General features: G+C 47.5%; 1 protein-coding gene across 2 annotated transcripts in view; it reads left to right on the top strand.

Annotated features, from left to right (window-relative positions):
* TUBGCP2 (tubulin gamma complex associated protein 2) overlaps positions 1-7,901 on the top strand; it is a 478,187-nt gene extending 470,286 nt beyond the window's left edge. For both annotated transcript variants that reach the window (XM_040435527.1, XM_040435528.1), the window contains exon 18: positions 7,261-7,901. In XM_040435527.1, coding sequence (XP_040291461.1) covers positions 7,261-7,351 — 91 coding nt within the window. In that variant the 3' untranslated portion in view covers positions 7,352-7,901. The remainder of the gene's footprint in view (positions 1-7,260) is intronic.
* Positions 7,902-22,070: the final 14,169 nt, after the last annotated feature.

Below are 22,070 nucleotides of genomic sequence, written 5' to 3' on the forward strand. Positions count from 1 at the left end.
CACATCCGAGCCGCAATTTTGGCAGCTCTGATGCGGACCCATTCACTTCAATGGGGCCGCAAAAGATGCGGACAGCACTCCGTGTGCTCCGTTCTGTGGTCCGCCAAAAATATATAACATGTCCTATTCTTGTCCGCGCTTTGCGGACAAAAATAGGCAGGTATATTAAAGGCGGTCTGTGCCGTTCTGCAAATTGCGGAACGCGCACGGACGTCATCCGTGTTTTGCGGATCTGCGGTTTGCGGACCGCAAAACACACAACGGTCGTGTGCATGAGGCCTAATAGTGACACACAGTCTATCTACATCTAACAGAAGGGATTCAAACACATGTGTTTGCACTGCCATAACATGGATTAAAAGAGCCTTATTTTTGTCTACAACTTTATTGGTGCCGCCTCCATGTCCTTTGTTTTGTTCCACTAAAGGGTCATTGGGACAGCTGCAGGGGCACGTAGCTTTTTTTTTTGTTTTTTTTTTGCTTTACTGAAGGATGCTGTATGCTTTTTTTTTTTTTTTTTTTTTTTTTTTTTTTAAGCAAGGTGTTAGCTAGGAATGATGGTGGCCTGCACGATGATGCACGCATCCATATGTGTGACCTGCCTGTCATTAAGATGCATAATAACTCTTTCGCTACTAGAAAGGACTAGCTATGCACTGCACAGTGATGTTCACCAGGATACATTCTCCCTAAAATTTAACTGCAGGCCGGAATCGACCTGATTTAATGTGCTTCGTGATGAATTAATTCAGATTGAAGAACATTTTTGGGGGAAAATTTGGCAAAGCAACCAAATCAAATTTTGGAAAACTTTGCTAATCTCTAGTCATCAATGTAAAAAAAGTGGACAACCCCTTTAATTAACTGTCCTGCATATAGGTATAAAAACTCAGATTCATTCACTGATCACTCCCCGAAGAAGTTGCATATGTTGTAATGTGTGGGTTTCTTTTCCACTGCAGTCCTGGCTGGGATAGGGCACCTTCACGTGCTGCTGAGTTTATTGCAGAATTTCTGCAACTGAAAATCCGTTCCATTCACCTGAATGAGGATTGTAGAAATCAATGTGCTTGCCACCCCATTCAAATGACTAAGGCCTCTTTCACACTTGCGTTGTTGGGATCCGGCATGCACTTCCGTTGCCGGAGGTGCCCGCCGGATCCGGAAAAACGCAAGTGTACTGAAAGCAAGTGTACTGAAAGCGTCTTCCAAATGCTTTCAGTGTTACTATGGCAGCCAGGACGCTATTAAAGTCCTGGTTGCCATAGTAGGAGCGGGGAGCGGGGGAGCGGTATACTTACAGTCCGTGCGGCTCCCGGGGCGCTCCAGAATGACGTCAGAGCACCCCATGCGCATGGATGACGTGATCCATGCGATCACGTGATCCATGCGCTTGGGGCGCCCTGACGTCACTCTGGAGCGCCCGGGGAGCCGCACGGACGGTAAGTATGCTGCTCCCCCGCTCCCCACTACACTTACCATGGCTGCCAGGACTTTAGCGTCCCGGCAGCCATGGTAACCATTCAGAAAAAGCTAAATGTCGGCTCCGGCAATGCGCCGAAACGACGTTTAGCTTAAGGCCGGATCCGGATCAATGCCTTCCAATGGGCATTAATTCTGGATCCGGCCTTGCGGCAAGTGTTCCGGATTTTTGGCCGGAGCAAAAAGCGCAGCATGCTGCGGTATTTTCTCCGGCCAGCAAACGTTCCGTTCCGGAACTGAAGACATCCTGATGCATCCTGAACGGATTTCTCTCCATTCAGAATGCATTAGGATAATCCTGATCAGGATTCTTCCGGCATAGAGCCCCGACGACGGAACTCTATGCCGGAAGACAATAACGCAGGTGTGAAAGAGCCCCAAAACTGATTTGCATAAAATTCTGCAACAAAATCTGCAGTGTGTGAAGGCACCTATAGTGTCAGACTCTGCTTATGCACTTTTTGGTTTCATGTGGATTTATTTATACATTCTAAGTATTAGGATTTGTTATTTCACATTTTATGTGTTATGTCATCAAAGGAAAAATAATTGTACCATTATTAGTTTTAACAACAGTGGGATATGGTCTTTTTTCACAAATACAACTTTTCTTTTTATTTTTTCATGAGATTTTTTTTTCATATGTCGTGGGAGTCTGACAGTATCTGTTTTTGGACATGATCATGGATCCAACAAAAAAACAAAACATTAAAATATTAAAGTTTAAATCTTTCCCAAGATCCCTATCCCAATTTTACATATAAAAATATATAAACAATAAAAAAAAAATAAACTATTTCTTGTGTAATGAACACAAAAATAAAAAAACACGATTTGACATTTTTTTGGTCACCTTTTCAATTCGCCTTTTTTTTGTCGCCTTTTCCCTCCTTAGGCTACTTTCACACTAGCGTTCGAGCGGGTCCGTCTGATGTTTCATCAGACGGATCCGCTCCTATAATGCAAACGCTTGCATCCGTTCAGAACGGATCCGTTTGCATAACAGTTTATTTCAGATCTGATTTTTCACTTCGGAAAACTCAGATCCGACAGTATATTCTAAACACAGAAGCGTTCCCATGGTGATGGGGACGCTTCAAGTTAGAATATACTGAGAACTGTGTACATGACTGCCCCCTGCTGCCTGGCAGATGCTGCCAGGCAGCAGGGGGCAGCCCCCCCCCCCCCCTCCTGTATTTAACTTATTGGTGGCCAGTGCGGCCCCCCCTCCCTCCCCAGTATTAATTGTAACCAGTGCGGCCCCCCTCCCTCTATATTCATCGGTGGCCAGTGCGGATATTAAATATGAGCAGTGCGGTCTCCCCCTCCCTCCCTCCCCAGTATTAAATATGAGCAGTGCGGTCTCCCCCTCCCTCCCCAGTATTAAATATGAGCAGTGCGGTCTTCCCCCCCCTCCCTCCCCAGTATTAAATATGAGCAGTGCGGTCTCCCCCTCCCTCCCTCCCTCCCTCCCCAGTATTAAATATGAGCAGTGCGGCCTCCCCCTCCCTCTATTCATTGGTGGCCAGTGCGGATTCAAAGTATTGTGATCAGTGCGGCCTCTTCCCCCCCCCCCCCCCATCATTGGTGGCAGCGGAGAGTACCGATCGGAGTCCCAGTTTAAATCGCTAGGGCTCCGATCGGTTACCATGGCAGCCAAGACGCTATTGCAGTCTTGGCTGCCATGGTTACTTAGCAACAAATAGAATCATTATACTTACCTGAAGAGCTGCGATCTATGTGACCGGCCGGGAGCTCCTCCTACTGGTAAAGTGACAGGTCTGTGCGGCGCATTGCCTATAGACCTGTCACTTACCAGTAGGAGGAGCTCCCGGCCGGTCACATAGATCGCAGCTCTTCAGGTAAGTATAATGCTGCTATTTGTTGCTAAGTAACCATGGCAGCCAAGACTGCAATAGCGTCTTGGCTGCCATGGTAACCGATCGGAGCCCCAGCGATTTAAACTGGGACTCCGATCGGTACTCTCCGCTGCCACCAATGATGGGGGGGGGGAGGGGAGGCCGCACTGATCACAATACTTTGAATCCGCACTGGCCACCAATGAATAGAGGGAGGGGGAGGCAGCACTGCTCATATTTAATACTAGGGAGGGGGGAGACCGCACTGCTCATATTTAATACTGGGGAGGGAGGGAGGGGGGAGACCGCACTGCTCATATTTAATACTGGGGAGGGAGGGAGGGGGAGACCGCACTGCTCATATTTAATACTGGGGAGGGAGGGGGAGACCGCACTGCTCATATTTAATACTGGGGAGGGAGGGGGAGGCCGCACTGCTCATATTTAATATTGGGGAGGGAGGGGGAGACAGTATATTCTAAACACAGAAGCGTTCCCATGGTGATGGGGACGCTTCAAGTTAGAATATACTGAGAACTGTGTACATGACTGCCCCCTGCTGCCTGGCAGATGCTGCCAGGCAGCAGGGGGCAGCCCCCCCCCCCCCCCTCCTGTATTTAACTTATTGGTGGCCAGTGCGGCCCCCCCTCCCTCCCCAGTATTAATTGTAACCAGTGCGGCCCCCCTCCCTCTATATTCATCGGTGGCCAGTGCGGATATTAAATATGAGCAGTGCGGTCTCCCCCTCCCTCCCTCCCCAGTATTAAATATGAGCAGTGCGGTCTCCCTCCCTCCCCAGTATTAAATATGAGCAGTGCGGTCTTCCCCCCCCTCCCTCCCCAGTATTAAATATGAGCAGTGCGGTCTCCCCCTCCCTCCCTCCCCAGTATTAAATATGAGCAGTGCGGCCTCCCCCTCCCTCTATTCATTGGTGGCCAGTGCGGATTCAAAGTATTGTGATCAGTGCGGCCTCTTCCCCCCCCCCCCCCCCCCATCATTGGTGGCAGCGGAGAGTACCGATCGGAGTCCCAGTTTAAATCGCTAGGGCTCCGATCGGTTACCATGGCAGCCAAGACGCTATTGCAGTCTTGGCTGCCATGGTTACTTAGCAACAAATAGAATCATTATACTTACCTGAAGAGCTGCGATCTATGTGACCGGCCGGGAGCTCCTCCTACTGGTAAAGTGACAGGTCTGTGCGGCGCATTGCCTATAGACCTGTCACTTACCAGTAGGAGGAGCTCCCGGCCGGTCACATAGATCGCAGCTCTTCAGGTAAGTATAATGCTGCTATTTGTTGCTAAGTAACCATGGCAGCCAAGACTGCAATAGCGTCTTGGCTGCCATGGTAACCGATCGGAGCCCCAGCGATTTAAACTGGGACTCCGATCGGTACTCTCCGCTGCCACCAATGATGGGGGGGGGGGGAGGGGAGGCCGCACTGATCACAATACTTTGAATCCGCACTGGCCACCAATGAATAGAGGGAGGGGGAGGCAGCACTGCTCATATTTAATACTGGGGAGGGAGGGGGGAGACCGCACTGCTCATATTTAATACTGGGGAGGGAGGGAGGGGGGGAGACCGCACTGCTCATATTTAATACTGGGGAGGGAGGGAGGGGGAGACCGCACTGCTCATATTTAATACTGGGGAGGGAGGGGGAGACCGCACTGCTCATATTTAATACTGGGGAGGGAGGGAGGGGGAGGCCGCACTGCTCATATTTAATATTGGGGAGGGAGGGGGAGACCGCACTGCTCATATTTAATATCCGCACTGGCCACCGATGAATATAGAGGGAGGGGGGCCGCACTGGTTACAATTAATACTGGGGAGGGAGGGGGGGCCGCACTGGCCACCAATAAGTTAAATACAGGAGGGGGGGGGGGGGGGGGGTCTGCCCCCTGCTGCCTGGCAGCACCTGCCAGGCAGCAGGGGGCAGTCATGTGCACAGTTCTCAGTATATTCTAACTTGAAGCGTCCCCATCACCATGGGAACGCCTCTGTGTTATAATATACTGTCGGATTTGAGTTTCACGATGTAACTCAAATCCGATGGTATATTCTAACATAGAGGCGTTCCCATGGTGATGGGGACGCTTCAAGTTAAAATATACCATCGGATTGGAGAAAACTCCGATCTGATGGTATAATCCTGACTTTACATTGAAAGTCAATGGGGGACGGATCCGTTTGAAATTGCACCATATTGTGTCAATGTCAAACGGATCCGTCCCCATTGACTTGCATTGTAAGTCTGGACGGATCCGTTTGGCTCCGCACGGCCAGGCGGACACGAAAACGCTGCAAGCAGCGTTCGGGTGTCCGTCTGCTGAGCGGAGCGGAGGACAAACGGTGCCAAACTGATGCATTCTGAGCGGATCCGCATCCACTCAGAATGCATTGGGGCAGTACGGATCCGTTCGGGGCCGCTTGTGAGAGCCTTCAAACGGAACTCACAAGCGGAACCCCGAACGCTAGTGTGAAAGTAGCCTTAAAAATTGAATAACAGTCATTAAAAAGTTGTATGTACCACAAAAATGGTACCAATGAAAACTACTGTTAATCCTGCAAAAAATAAGCCCTGTGGACTGAAATTTAAAAAATTTAAGGCCGTTAGAAAATGGTGATTTAAAGAAAATGTAGATTTTGTTTCAAAGGTTTTAAATTGTTTTTAAAAGTAGTAAAAAAAAAACAACATGTTAGGTATCGCCATATTTGTATTGAGCCACAGAATAAGGACATCATGTCATTTTTAGTGCACAGTGAAAGCCATGATGTCAAAAACCTTTGCAAAATTGTGGGTTTATTTCAATTTAACCCCATAAATAATTTTTTCCCCATTTTCCAATAACAGACATGGTAAATGAAATGGTGCCCTTAAATAAAATATAACTTATCCCAACAAAAATAAGCCCTCATATGGCTATATAAATTGACAATTTAAAAAGTTATGGCTATTGGAACGTGGGGAAGAAAAAATGAAAATGCAAAACCAAAAATGGGCCTGGTACTTAAGGAGTTAAAGAATAAGATAGAGCCTCTTGTGTATACCTGTTTATTTGATGTGTCGTTTGTGGGTTGTCTGCCATCTTGATTCTGTCGTCCCCTCAGATATGGTTCTCGTAATGAATCTCACATTTCTCATTGTGCCTGACTTTGCAGAGACAAAGGAGGTTGAGTCTTGTGACACTGCACTGCTCTGAGCCCTGTCTAAGGGCAGCAACTAAAAAACTGTGACACAGAACTTATGTCCTCTCACATTGCAGTGTCTCCCTGTATTGCTGTGTGGTGCAGCTTCAGCCTGTCCGCCCTCTTCTTTCCTGTCAGCTGTTACAGCTTCACACTGGCCTCCCTGCCTCCTGCATGCATCTCATAGGACTACATGGATATTTTTCACACACAGATAGTACAGACAGGTAATGTGAGTGAGAACTCTGCAGGTGATCACTGTATACACTCACCTTCTGTCTATCTGCACTCCTGGTCTATCAGAGAGAGGGATGCCTTATATATTGAGCAGACTGCTATGTATACATGGATATACAGAGGAGCAAGGAGAATGGTGAGGTGCCTGAGCCCTGCCAGGAGGGATTTAAAAGGCAATGATGCCATCCTGTAGTTCACACAAGGAAGCCTCTGGGAGACCGACCAATGTTTAAATAGGAGAGGAATTTCGTGGCTGTTGGTCAGAATTGAGATCACATGAACAGGTTCCTGTAATGAAAAGGTTAAAAATGTATGACAGTAACTGAGCTGGGATCAAATAGATTGCACTGCTAGAATATTGCTGGTGAGTTAGCATTATATGTAAAAAAAATAAAAATAAAAATATTCTTTAAATATAAAATGAGACTGAAAATTACACTGATCTGATGTCATTCTTTTAACAACATGTTTTCCTTATGTTTGACAGGTTGGATTTTAATGGTTTTTACACAGAACGTTTGAAGAGTCTCTCTGCAGAAAGAAGCCAAAAGATCCGCCCTCAGACAGGTCCTGTTTGAAAAGCAGTGACCACCCATTGATAAATCACTGACAGAAATGCCACAGAAATAATCTGACAGCCATTTAAATGTTTCCTTCTTGAACTGTATGCTCTTTCATGTTATGCATAAATGAGCAGTATTCCTTCCTCATGTCATGCATATATAAGAAGCTTCCTTAAAGTATAGCAGAATAAGTGAAGATAGTAATAAGTGAAGTGAAGACAAAGGAATGAATGTATGAAGAAATGATGTCCATCAAAATTTATGTAATCAGTATTTTCTCTTCCTGTCTAGCTATGATTCAAGATGATCATATGATGATGACCACCCTTTTTCCTTTTTAATACTTTTTTTTATCTTGTTTCTCATTGATAACACAAAGGCAAGAATAACTTACTTTCCTCTTCTCTATTGTCTTGTTTAGATTGATCTTATTGTATTTTCTCTATTCTCTAAGTAATCTTAGCGTTTGTCAGATTGGACTATCAGGGATGTTGCCAGGGTCTCAAAAGATTTGGAGGCCCAAACCCCAATGCATATGTGTTAAAAAAAAAAAATCTAACCAACTGCCCAGCTCCAGCACTAAAGGCATTCTTGGATGAACATTCAGTGCTATCACACATACAGGAGATTACAGCACCACATACCTATTACATCCAGTTATGTCTTCTCTGATGTACACTTTCTCTTTTCTCATCTTCTCCATTCAGCCCATCCACGTCCCGTTATGTTAGGTTTCTCACTTTTCTATCATCATCCTCCTGGTGGCCCAACAGTGTTATCTGGCTGCTCATCCCTAATACTGTGCCCGTTGTGGTCCCCAATGCTTAAAACACTATACTTATGAAATGAAAGTGCCATACAGATAGTTCCCAAAGTGCTCCCAAAAGTCCCACCAAACATTATAATTCTCCTTCATAATCCCTCAATAGTAATAGTGTCCCTTAGGCCTCCTGCACGCGACCATAGATGTCCCGTTGCCGCATTGCGGACCGCATTTGCGGATCCGCAATACACTGGCACCGTTCCGTGTGCATTCCGCATGACGGATACAGACCAATTCACTTCAATGGGCCCTCAAATCCGGAGATGCGGAACGGAAGCACTACGGAGTGCTTCTGTGGGGTTTCGTCCTGTACTTGTGTTTCGCAAAAAGATGGAACATGTCCTATCTTTTTGCGGAATGGGCGGATCGCGGACCCATTAAAGTGAATGGGTCCGCGACCCGCTGCGGCTGTCCCATGGTCGGTGTTCATGCATTGCGGACTGCAATTTGCGGGCCGCAGCACGGCCACAGGGCTCACACGTTTGTGTGCAGGAGGCCTTACAGTGATAATGCTCCCAGAAAGTGGCTTCCATATTGTGCCCAATAAAATAATAATAATGACCCACAATACCTCCAGTGGTTAAAAAGCTCCCACAGTGCCTCAATTAGTAATGCGACCACTCGATAAAGCCCTGTAGAGCCCACAGTAAATTGAATGCCCTGTATAGTGCTCCCAATCAATATAATGGCCCCTAAAGTGCCCCTTATAATTATAATCTCAACTGTAGTGCCCCCAGTAATTATAATGCTGCGTATAGTGTCCCCAGTAATTATAATACTGCATATTGTGCCCCTAGTAGTTATAATGCCCCTATAGTGCTCCCAGTAGTTATAATGCCCCCTCTAGTACCACCATTATATATAATGCCCCTCTAGTGCCCCCAGTAATTATAATGCCCACTATAGTACCCATTAGGTTTAATGCACCCTAGTGCACCCAGTGTAGCAATTATAGTGCATCCCTGTAGTTCCCCTAGTATTATAGTGCACTTTAGTTAAAATGGCCCCCTACCTAATGCCCCTAGTACTTATAATGCATCACTTACACTGCCCCCCTGTAGTGCCCCTAGTATTCTAGTACTTATTCTGCCCTCCTCATAGTACAGTGCCCCAGTACTATCTTCCTCTAAAGTGAGTTAGGGGAGAAAAAAAAAGGACAATACTCACCTGACTCCCTGCAGTAGTCTGCAATACAGGCCACAGAAGTTCTGACCTGCATGTTTTGACTTAGCCACTCCCCTGCAGCTTGGGTCAATTGAGAAATGCTTAGTCCTGTATAACTGATGCAAATGGTTTTCCAGAAAAGAACATATCTGAGATGTTTCTTCTATTAGGACACTCCAGCTGCTGTGAAAATGCAACTCCCGGCATGCACGCTTACTTGGCTTTTGTTCTAACTCCCATAGAAGTGAATGCAGCATTCTGGGAGTAGTTTTAGAACAGCTGGAGCATGCTGACCCCTTCGTAAGATTTGAATATTTTAGTAACATTTTCACATCATCATTCCCGTGGTTGGCATGTGGTAGAGCATGTAATTAGCCACCTAGGACAAATGGAGGTAGGGATAAAAAAAAGAGTGGAAGGGACACTATCTTCTACCAATCAGTCAGGCTGTTCCCGGCTTGAACAGCCTGCCGAATCCGGCATTGCTGTCTGGGCCCAATAACTATGATTGTAAATTGGGAAATATGCTGAGAAACAAATAGACAAATACAGCTGCATGCAGCAGTTTTTGTCCAGCCAATTTCCAGCACTTTACGCTGGAACAGCCTGCCGGGAGGCTAAGCATTAAAGGCCTCATGCACACGACAGTTGTTATTTGCGTCTGCAAATTGTGCGTCCGCCCAAAAAACGGATGCGGCATCCGTTTTTTTGGAGGATCTGTTTTTTTTCCCACAGATCCCTTGTAATAAATGCCTATCCTTGTCCGCAAATGTGAAAAAAGTAGGACATGCACTATTTTTTTTGCTGAAGGGAAACACGGACAACGGACGCGGAACACAAACGGATGAACTATCAGCATTTTTTTGCTGACCCATTGAAATGAATGGGTCCCCATCCTATCCGCAAAAAAAAACGGAACGGAGGCCGAGAAAAACAACTGTCGTGTGCATGAGGCCTAAGTCTGGAAAATACCTTAGTTCACCCCTCAGAGCCAGGGTTTTCAGAGTGATGGGGAGGACAAAGTTTTGGATATCTTCATGGAATAAATCAAGTGGTGAATATTCTATATTCTTGTTTTGAATATTTAAGTCTACATTTTAAGAGGACCTGTCACCCTCCTGACATGCCTGTTTTAATACCTAGTGTACATCCATTCCTCATGTAATAACATTTCTGGAACATCTATTCTTATGGCTCTATGTTGTGCCATGTCTTTATTATTTCTACTAGAAGTTATGAATTAAATACTACCAATCTGCAGTAAGGGAACAGAGGGGTGGTAACCAGTTAGGGGCCAGGTGTCCCTGTACAGTCTGACAATAGCAGCACTGACTGGATAGAGTGAAACTGTTCAACTCCCTGCTGTAGCCATACTGCAGTTTGCTAGAAATTCATTCATAACTTCTAGTAGAAATAATAAAGGAATGTCACAACACAGAGCCATATGAATAGATGCTCTAGAATTTTTATTACATTGGAAATGTATGTAGCTATTAAAACAGGCACTTCAGGAGTGGTGAAAGGTCCTCTTTAATATGTACTTTAGAAGAACTCCTTTTAACGTTACCTGCCATTTTCTGAATAGACTATGCACTGCATGTAAACAACTCTAGTTTTCATTTTCTTTAACCATTTGGATTTTACAAGTATTATCATGCTAATATATAAAAGACAAACTATATTGCCAATGACTCACTTCTTCCCTGACTGAAGCTGCCACCACTTTAGCCAATCAGTGGTAGGTTGAAGCAGACATAAATAATGCTAAGGGTGCTGCCACACATCTCAGGCTACTTTCATACTAGTGTTTTATGCGGATCCGTCATTGATCTGCAAAAATGCTTCCGTTACAATAATACAACCGCATGCATCTGTCATGAACAGATTCAGTTGTATTATGTCTTCTATAGCCATGACGCATCCGTCATGGACACCATTGAAAGTCAATGGGAGACAGATCCATTTTCTTTTGTGCCAGATTGTCAGAGAAAACGGAGAGATCTGTTTGGCTCCCCTTCATTAGGCGGACACCAAAACGCTGCAAGCAGCGTCATGGTGTCCACCCCCAGAGTGGAATGGTGACTGACCGGAGGCAAACTGATGCATTCTGAACGGCTCCTTTTCCATTCAGAATGAATTAGGGCCAAACTGATCCGTTTTGGACCGCTTTTGAGGGCCCTGAACAGATCTCACAAACGAAAAGCCAAAACGCTAGTGTGAAAGTAGCCTCAGCTGTGTTGCATTTTTGGTGCGGTAAAAACAAAAACATACGGTATTTGCAACAATATACCTATATTCATGGTGCATTTTCTTCCAGCAAAGGGAAAACACACAGTAGAATTACTTTCATTGCTAGATTAAAGGCTATGGAAAACTTTGTGCATGAAAAATTAAGAAACACAAAAATTGCACTGATTTGTTCTTGGATTCAGCTTTACTTTTCATGCACTCAGCAATGGTCATACCTGCTTTTCAAGCACTTCTCTATTCTCAGTTCCCTCAGCACTAGTCACATGCTCTCTTAGGCTACTTTCACACTAGCGTTGTTTTAATCCGGCGTTCAATTCCGACACCGGAACTGCCCGCCGGATCCGGAAAAACGTGTGAAAACGGATTACATTTGAATCCTGATCAGGATTTTGATCACAATGAAAAAATGCATTGGAAAAAACGGATCCGCCATTTATGGACTTTAACTTTTTTTTCACATTTTTCGGGTTTAACATGCAAAAGCCGGATCCGTTTTGACTGAACACACAGTGCCAGATCCGGCGTTAATGCAAGTCAATGGGAAAAAGGCCTGATCCGGCGTTCAGTCAAAGTGTTCAGGCTTTTTGGCCGGAGGTAAAAATACTGCATGCTACGTTTTTCTGAAAAGCCTGATCAGTCTAAAAGACTGAACTGAAGACATCCTGATGCATCCTGAAGGACTGACTCTCCATTCAGAATGCATGGGGATAAAACTGATCAGTTCTTTTCCGGATTTGAGCCCCTAGGACGGAACTCAGCGCCGGAAAAGAAAAACGCTAGTGTGAAAGTACCCTTAACTGATTTCATTTTCACATGCAGGAGCTCCCTTTTCTCTTTTTTGTGTGTGCTTGCATGACCCCTCCCTCACACTTTTACATCACAGCCTTCCCTTGTCTCTCTGTGAACAGCTTGGCAGTAGCTGATGCTGCCTGCCTCTACACTCCAGGGGTGGCATGGCAGGCTAGTAACTAGTTTAGTATTCTCCTGTCCTCTCTGCCCTCCTCTACAGCGCTGACTCTATCAGTGGTGTGTGATGCTCGTCTGCCAAATGTCATTCCATGTGTGCCCAGGCATCGCTCTGTAATTGTGCTAAATTGCAGGAAGAGTCCAGTCCCCTCTGGCTCCTAGCAGGTTTCTCCCCAGGTGTCAGCTGCTGGGAAGGGGGGGGGGGGGGGGGGGGGTTGAACTCTGATCTATAGTGAAGAACTGTGTGCTGTGCATAGATGGTACTCAGCTGGGGGAGCACAGCCCTCCGTGAAGAATCTGCCTCCAGGTGATTTATGTAAAGCACTGTCTTCTGATCACATTGAGTCCTGAAGGGAAAAACAAACAACTTCCTGATGATTTATCTGAAGAAGCGCATGCAGGCTGTAGAATACGTTAAAAAAAAAAAACAATTGGAGAAATTAGTTTTTACACATTATTAATCCACATAATTATAAATAAAAAAAATTGTCAAAGGTGTACATAGCCTTTAAGTTAATTTAACTGCCATCTGTCAGCAGATTTGTACCCAGGGGCGTAGCTAAAGGTTCATGCCCCCCCCCCCCCCCTCTCTGTTCTGTTTACCTGCTTGCTGCAGCAATTGCAGTGGTGAACAGTATAATTACAAGTATACCATTCACTTCTATGGGACGGCTCCAACTGTTCATACTACAGAGCCATCCCATAGAAATGAATGGGGATGCCACTATTGTAATTACACCTGCTTACCACTGCAATTGCTGTGGCGAGCAGGTAAACCGAGCAGAGAAGGCAGCGCTCGTGTGAATGCTGCCTTTTCTTCTAACAGCTGATCGGTGGGGGTTCCGGGAGTCAGACCCCTGCTGATCTGATATTGATTACCCAGTTCATCAACAGTAAAAAGTGAACAACCCCTTTAAAGACATACTTGGAAAACATTATATACTGCTCTACAAATCATAGAGGAGAATACAGTGCCACATATGTACATCTTACATCCGGTGATGTCTCCTCTGATATAGACATTCTCTTTCCTCATCTTCTCCATTCAGACCAGACCACCACAATGATTTTCTCTGCAGTGTCTGACAAATAGATATCTTAATTTCCTACTTTTCAATCATTCTCCCACCTTCAGAACATCCCATCTTGCCACCAGCAATACTGTGCTCGCTGTGCTCCTCAATAATATACTGCAGAAACAGTCCACCTGAAAAGTCCCACCAATAGAAATAATTATCTGCCAGAGTGCATAGTGTTAAGTGCCCCAATAGTAATAATGCCTCCATGTGCCAGTACAAAAACTACCCCCTTATAATGTGCCCTAGTACAAAAAAATAGCCCCTTATAGTGTGTGCCAGTACAAGATACCCCTTATCTTTCAGAGGAGACCCCCATATCAAAACTCTGATGAGACCACCCCATCTCAGATGAGACCCCCATACCAAAACTCTGATGAGACCCCCCCCCCAAATCTCAGACCTCAGGTCAGACCCCAGTTTCAGAACTCAGATTAGACCTCCATGTCAGAAACCCCATATCATACCTCAGACCAGACACCCATTAGACCTCTCAGACCGCCATTAGACCTACAGACCCTTATATCAGACAGACCCCTATTAGACCTCCAAATGCCCATATTAGACCTCTAGACCCCCGTTAGATCTCCAGACCCTCATATCAGACCAGAATCCCATTAGACCTTCAGACCCCCATATCAGACCTCAGACCAGAGCCCCAGACCCCCATATTACAGTCCAGGCCCCATAACAGACCTCAGACCCCCATTAGACTTCTAGACCCCCATTAGTTCTCTCATACCACCCATATCAGACCTCAAATCAGACTTTAAAATAAATTAACTTATCTCTCTTGCTCCGCTGCCACTCGCCATGTCCGGCGGTCTCCCTGATCTTTTGCTGTACTCGGGGCCCGCACTGCACAGTCACCTGACTTCCTGCAGCATCAGATCATAATGCGTTGTGTACATCCTGATGCTGTAGGCAGTCAGGACACAGCATCGCGTCCCAGAGAAGAGAAAGCAGGGAGAAGGGGTAAGTACAGCGCTAGCAGCACTTTACTCCCCCGCCTCCTAGTGTGCGCTTCCATACTGCATCTTATATAGGGGAAAATACTGTGCCGCTGGCAAGGGGGGGCCTCTATAGCTATGCCAGTGTTTGTACCTATGAAACTGACTGACTTGTTTCATGTGCAGCTGAAGGCATCTGTGTTGGTCCCATGTTCATATGTGTCCACATTGCTGTGAAAACTGGGGATGTTGTCATTACAACTAGAGGCTCTGCACTCTCTGCAACTGCCGAGCCCTCTCCACTTTGATTGACTTTAGGAGAAGTCAGGGCCAGACATGATTACGTTTACACTGCCTGGCACTGTCAATAAAAAGTGCAGAGGGTGTAGTTGAAATAGCAATGCAACAGGCCAGCCAGTTTCAGAGGTGCAAATCTGCTGACAGGTACCTTTTAATCTTCTGTATGTTTTCACTTTGCTGAAATAAAACATATGATAAACTCAGGTATGTTGTTTCAAAAACCACATAGGTTTATTTTGTGCAATTTTTTGTAGCACAACCATGATGTGCGGCAGCATCCTAACTGTAAGTGCTAAGGCATGTTTTCTTTGCCTTAGGGTGCATTCATAGGACCATATGTATTTTGTGGTCCGCAAAATGCGGATCTGCCAAAAATACAGATGACGTCTGTGTTGCATCCATTTTTTTGCGGATGCGTTGCAACAATAGGACATCTTTTAGCGGCCGGCGATACATCCGTGTCAGCCACGTAAAAAGTCAACCATCGCTTTATAAGACGCACTGCCAAAGTTTGTCTTATAAAGCGAAAAATATGGTAATACAACTGCAGCATTTTTAGGTCGGCCAATTGGCGATTGCTTTGGCGATATATTGTGCAGGCCTAGTGGTGGTTAATATCTCCTTGGTGGCCCTATTTCAACTTTTCACTGTGTATTCAATTACCCCTTAATTCCACATTTTTGTTCCCTATACTGCCTACTTTTACCTGTGCTTAAAATAGGGTTGCTAGGCATGGTCCGTCTATCTGTTGAAGGACGCAGAAGTAGGCTGCGTGCAAGGTCAGATTACTGACAGCCAGGGACTGTAAATAAATGATTAAAGCTAGGTCCTCCCCAGCAGCTGATAACAGTGCCTGGGCTGTGTGCACTTCTCCCTGTCCCTGCGCTTGGCAGACGCTCCCTCACTCAGCAGAGCTGGACCAGCGCACAACAGGGAAGGGAGATCTGCCATCTGCTCAGTGTTTAAATGAAAGCAACATGTGGTAAGAGGACCCCTTTGTGCTGCAGGAGATTAACCCTTTAGGGGGAGGGCTCTGGTTACTGACACTTTTGGGGGACTATGTCACGGAACCATGAACCAGACGTACAACAAGAGATAAGTGAAAATAAGAAGGCTTTATTGAAAATAAAGCTGTAAAGCAAAAGTCCAAACGAATGGTGAAACCGAGCAGAGTCTTTGAGAGGCCAGAGATCAGGAACCAGAAGGGTAGTCAGACGAAGCCAGGATCAGGAACCAGCAGGGTAGTCAGACGAAACCAGGATCAGGAACCAGAAGCAGCAGCAGTCTTAGAAGCATGTGAACACAGGAGGACCAAGCAAGGAACTGAAGCCACAGACCTCCTATATATATGAGCTAGGCATCCAGCTCCTCCCAGTGGGAAGGAGGAGCCGCAGGGTGGAAGGCTACAAGAAACCCAGAAACCAAGATGGCCGCCAGCACATGTCAAACGAAGGAGAACAGCAAGAAGGTAAGACCATGACAGTACCTCCCCCTCAAGGGCCCCTCCTCCGCGGAGCAAAAAACGGTTTCTGAGGGAAGCGTGCGTGGAAGGCTCGGAGCAAGGCAGGAGCATGAACATCTGCGGAGGGAACCCAGGAACGCTCCTCTGGACCATAACCACGCCAATGGACCAAAAACTGCACCCGACCGCGGACCAGGCGTGAGTCCAGGATATTGCTCACCTCATACTCCTCATGATTGCCCACTCGGACCGGACGAGGCCGAGGAACCGAGGAAGTGAAACGATTACACACCAGTGGCTTCAACAGGGAGACATGAAACACATTAGAGATCCGCATGCCAGGAGGAAGCGCAAGGGCATAGGCTACCGGGTTTACCCTGCGAAGCACTCGGAAGGGACCAACAAAGCGAGGCGCCAGCTTGGGAGTGGGCACTCGAAGGTTGAGGTTGCGGGTGGACAACCATACACGGTCTCCGACCTGGTAGGAAGGAGCAGGCGCTCGTCTGCGATCAGCCTGGAGTCTCTGGCGCTGCGCAGAGGCCTCAAGGGACTTCTGGATCTGTACCCAAGAAGCACGTAGGACGGAAAGGTGATCCTCCACCGCCGGAATATCCTGGGGAGAGAATACCTCCGGTAACACGGCAGGTTGGAACCCATAATTGGCCATGAAGGGAGACGTCCCAGAGGAAGAGTTCACCGCCGTGTTCCTGGCAAACTCAGCCCAAGGCAGAAGGTCAACCCAATTGTCTTGGTGATCGGAGACATAGCAACGAAGGAATTGCTCCAAGGCCTGATTGGATCGTTCTGCGGCCCCATTGGACTGAGGGTGGTAGGCCGAGGAGAAGGAGAGATGAATCCCCAACTGGGAGCAAAAGGCGCGCCAGAACCTGGACACAAACTGACTCCCCCGATCCGACACAATCTCCTTGGGCAAACCGTGCAACCGGAAGACCTCCCTGGCAAAAATCGTGGCCAACTCTTGTGCAGAGGGTAACTTCTTGAGAGGAACACAGTGGCACATTTTGGAAAACCGATCCACAATCATGAGAATGACCGTATGGCCTCGGGATGCAGGGAGGTCCACAATGAAATCCATCCCCAGGTGTGACCATGGGCGCTCCCCGGTGGCTATGGGTTGCAGAAGGCCCAACGGAAGGTGCCGAGGGGACTTACTCTGGGCACAAACGGAGCATGCCACTACATATGCGGCGATGTCGGAACGTAGGGAAGGCCACCAGAACAGACGTGAAACAGCCCAGGACAGCTGATTCTTTCCAGGATGCCCCGCGGTCTTGGAGTTATGGTAGGTTCGCAACAACCGAGTGCGCAACTCCTCAGGCACAAAACATCTGCCGTTGGGTCTCCCAGAGGGAGCACCAGATTGAGCCGCCAAAATCTGCTCACCCAGGGGAGAGGTCAGGCTGGTGCGAATGGCGGCCAGGATCTGATTCGGAGGTATGACCGAAGTCGGAATCGACTCCTCCCTGGACAGCTCGGAGTACTGCCGTGATAGGGCATCCGCCCTGATGTTCTTGGAACCGGGTAGGTAGGAGACCATGTAATTAAAACGTGACAAGAACAGAGCCCATCTGGCCTGACGTGGTGTCAATCTCTTGGCCTCAGAAAGGTAGGTCAGATTCTTATGGTCCGTCAGGATGAGAACCGGAACCACCGAACCCTCGAGCAAGTGCCTCCATTCTTTAAGGGCCTGCACGATGGCCAATAACTCCCTGTCACCAATCTGATAGTTGCACTCCGCGGAAGACAGTTTCCGGGAGTAAAACCCACAAGGAAGCAGAGGACCCTCTGGTGTTCTACGCTGAGACAGAAGGGCGCCTACTCCCGTCTCAGACTCGTCCACCTCGAGGACAAAGGGCAACCCAGGGTTGGGATGCGACAGAATCAGAGCCGACACAAAAGCGGACTTTAGGGCCTCAAAAGCTCGGATGGCCTCGAGCGGCCAGACCTGGGAATTACTGCCCTTCCTGGTCAGATCCGTGAGAGGCTTGGCCAGCATGGAAAAGTCCCTGATGAACTTCCGATAATAATTGGCGAAGCCCAAAAAGCGCTGCAGGGAACGAAGACCACTGGGCTGGGGCCACTGTAAGACAGCCGAAACCTTCTCAGGATCCATGGAGAACCCCTCAGCGGAAATGATGTAACCTAAGAAGGTTACCTGGGATCGGTGAAATTCGCATTTCTCAAGCTTACCGAACAGCTTGTTCTCTCGTAACCGTTGCAACACTCGTCTGACATCCAGAATGTGGGCCTCCATGGATTCAGAATATACCAAGATGTCATCCAAATAGACCACCACACACTGCTGCAACAGGTCACGGAAAACATCGTTGATGAATTCCTGAAAGACTGCGGGCGCATTGCACAACCCAAAGGGCATAACCAAGGATTCATAATGACCGGTCCTGGTGTTAAACGCGGTCTTCCATTCATCGCCCGCCTTGATCCTTACCAGGTTATATACCGCCCTCAGGTCGAGTTTGGTAAAGACCGTGGCCCCTTTAAGGCGATCGAACAGCTCGGAAATCAAGGGTATCGGGTAAGCGTTCTTGATCGTGATGCGATTGAGACCCCTGTAATCGATGCAAGGCCTCAACTCACCGCCCTTCTTTTTCACAAAGAAAAATCCAGCCCCTGCCGGGGACGAGGATTTGCGAATGTGTCCGCGTGAAAGCGCCTCCCTCACGTACTCCTCCATGGCCTCATTCTCCGCTACCGACAGTGGATAGACTTTGCCACGAGGAGGAACGGCACCAGGTTGTAACTCTATGGCACAATCGTATGGGCGGTGCGGAGGTAGGGCAACCGCGCGCACCTTATCGAATACATCCCGGTACTCCTCGTATTCAGGAGGCAACAGAGAGTCCGAGGAAGTACACAGCAACTTGACAGACCCATCGATGCAACTAGCCCCACACTGCGGTGACCACGAGAGGATCTCGGCCGATCTCCAATCGAAAGTCGGATTATACTTCTGGAGCCAGGGGTACCCCAAGACCACCGAGTAGTGTGGAGACGAAATAACCTGGAGACAGACCGACTCTCTGTGAACGGCACCAATGGCTATCCCCACTGGAAGGGTCTCATGAGTCACGTGTGACGACAGAAGGGGTCTGCCGTCTATCGCCTCAAGAGCCAGTGGGGAACCTCGAGCCTGCAGAGGAATGGAATTGGCGGCAGCGAACACACTATCAATGAACAAACCACCAGCACCAGAGTCCACCAACGCCTGGGTCGTCACCGAGCCCCCGACCCAGGAGAGGACAACAGTGATCAGTGGTTTGTCAACACGGGAAACCGGGGACGAGGAGACTCCACCCAAGATCTGCCCCCGACAGGATCTCAGGTACGAGCGTTTCCCGGACGGTTCGGACATGTCAACCGAAAATGCCCACCGAGACCACAGTACATGCATCGACCCTCGCGTCTCCGGAGTACCCTCTCCCCCTCGGACAGGCGAGCAAACCCCAGCTGCATGGGTTCACCCCCAGACAAGTCATCCCCAGGAGGCGTGGGAGGAGAGGGAGGCACGGGTGGGACAGCAAACGTAGGCGCCAATCTGTTAGAAGACCTCCGCAGGCTCTCCTTAAAGGAAGGTCTCTCCCTGAGTCTGGTGTCAATCAAAATCAGGAAAGAAATAAGAGACTCGAGCTCCACTGGTAGGTCCTTAGCTGCAACCTCATCCTTCAAGGCATCCGAGAGACCATGAGAGAAAGCAGCGACCAGAGCCTCATTATTCCAGCCCACCTCTGCTGCCAGGGTACGAAACTCAATGGCGTATTCAGCTACGGATCGTGAACCCTGTCTGATGGACATAAGGAGCTTCGCAGCAGAGGCAGCACGAGCCGGCACATCGAATACCTTCCGAAGAGAAGCAACAAAACCGGAAAACTCGGCAACCACCGGATTGTTGTTCTCCCATAAAGGGCTGGCCCAGGCCAAGGCCTTGTCCGAGAGCAGCGAGATCAAGAAGCCCACCTTTGATCTCTCAGTAGGAAAGGCATGTGGCAGCAACTCGAAATAAATGCCCACCTGGTTAAGGAAACCTCGGCACTGAGTTGGCTCTCCCCCAAAGCGCTGTGGAAGAGGGGCAGAACCGGTCATACCCCGAAACACCGCAGGCGCAACAACAGGTGTCGGGGTAGACTCTGGCGCAACAACCGGAGCGGCAGTAGGAGCGACAACCGACCCATCGGCAACGGGAGCGAAATGAGCCGTGCGTTCAAGCAGGGTTTGCAACGCCACAGCGAACCGACCCAACAGGTGATCCTGCTGATCAAGTCTGGCAACCAGCATGGGTAGCGAGGATGGCCCTGTACCGTCAGAACTCATGGCTTGGTCCTAATGTCACGGAACCATGAACCAGACGTACAACAAGAGATAAGTGAAAATAAGAAGGCTTTATTGAAAATAAAGCTGTAAAGCAAAAGTCCAAACGAATGGTGAAACCGAGCAGAGTCTTTGAGAGGCCAGAGATCAGGAACCAGAAGGGTAGTCAGACGAAGCCAGGATCAGGAACCAGCAGGGTAGTCAGACGAAGCCAGGATCAGGAACCAGCAGGGTAGTCAGACGAAGCCAGGATCAGGAACCAGCAGGGTAGTCAGACGAAGCCAGGATCAGGAACCAGCAGGGTAGTCAGACGAAACCAGGATCAGGAACCAGAAGCAGCAGCAGTCTTAGAAGCATGTGAACACAGGAGGACCAAGCAAGGAACTGAAGCCACAGACCTCCTATATATATGAGCTAGGCATCCAGCTCCTCCCAGTGGGAAGGAGGAGCCGCAGGGTGGAAGGCTACAAGAAACCCAGAAACCAAGATGGCCGCCAGCACATGTCAAACGAAGGAGAACAGCAAGAAGGTAAGACCATGACAGACTATTGTTACTGGCTAGTAAAGGCCGGCGGGATTAGCCTCAGGGTGAGGGCAGTGGCGGCCATCTTAACTGAATAGTGAGATTGCAGTTTTATGCAGACTGGTTGCTAAGGGCTGAATCTTATTAAATATGGGGTAAGTCAGTCTAATAGGAACTGATTCTGGAATATCATGTTATTAGTAACTACATATATGAAAATTAAAATTAGGGTCTAAATGTGACAGTTATCCTTTAAGAAGTGAATGGGGCGGAGGGTTATCACTATCTGGAGGTCAGAGTGTGTACAGTGAGTATAATAGAGCAACAAAATAAAATAAAACTCTAAAACCCAAAAATATAAAACCTTTTAAACAACACACAGAATGGGGGTCTATGTATCCTGCTATAGGAGGATTATCATTCTGGAAATGCTTCAACTTTTTTTTTTATTTTAATGTATCACGAAAAATGAAGTTTTAATCCTTGCTGTTTCCAGGTAGGAACAGGCCAGCAGTTCCATAGAGAGAAATGGAATGGCAGGTTGCATGTGTGACTGCCACTTCGAGGACTTATACTTGTGATTTGTGGAAGTCTCAGCGGTCAGACCCTCACTGATCAGATACTTACATGCCAAATGGCATACCCCTCCAGGTACAGGAGAACACATGTAAATACTGAAAGGATAGTCTATCAGTTTTATTTTATTTTTTATTTTTTAGAAAACATCTTAATAATGCAGCTTAGTTTGGTGCTTCATATCAATATAGAAAGCAACTGCAGTAAATGTGTTTATTAAAGGTTTAGGGGTTACCTTTTGGGAGAGATGTATATTTATTATAATACAATGAATCAAAGTAATATACAGAAATTAAA

The sequence above is a fragment of the Bufo bufo genome, chromosome 6 (assembly GCF_905171765.1).
Source record: "Bufo bufo chromosome 6, aBufBuf1.1, whole genome shotgun sequence".
NCBI classification, from domain to species: Eukaryota; Metazoa; Chordata; class Amphibia; order Anura; family Bufonidae; genus Bufo; species Bufo bufo.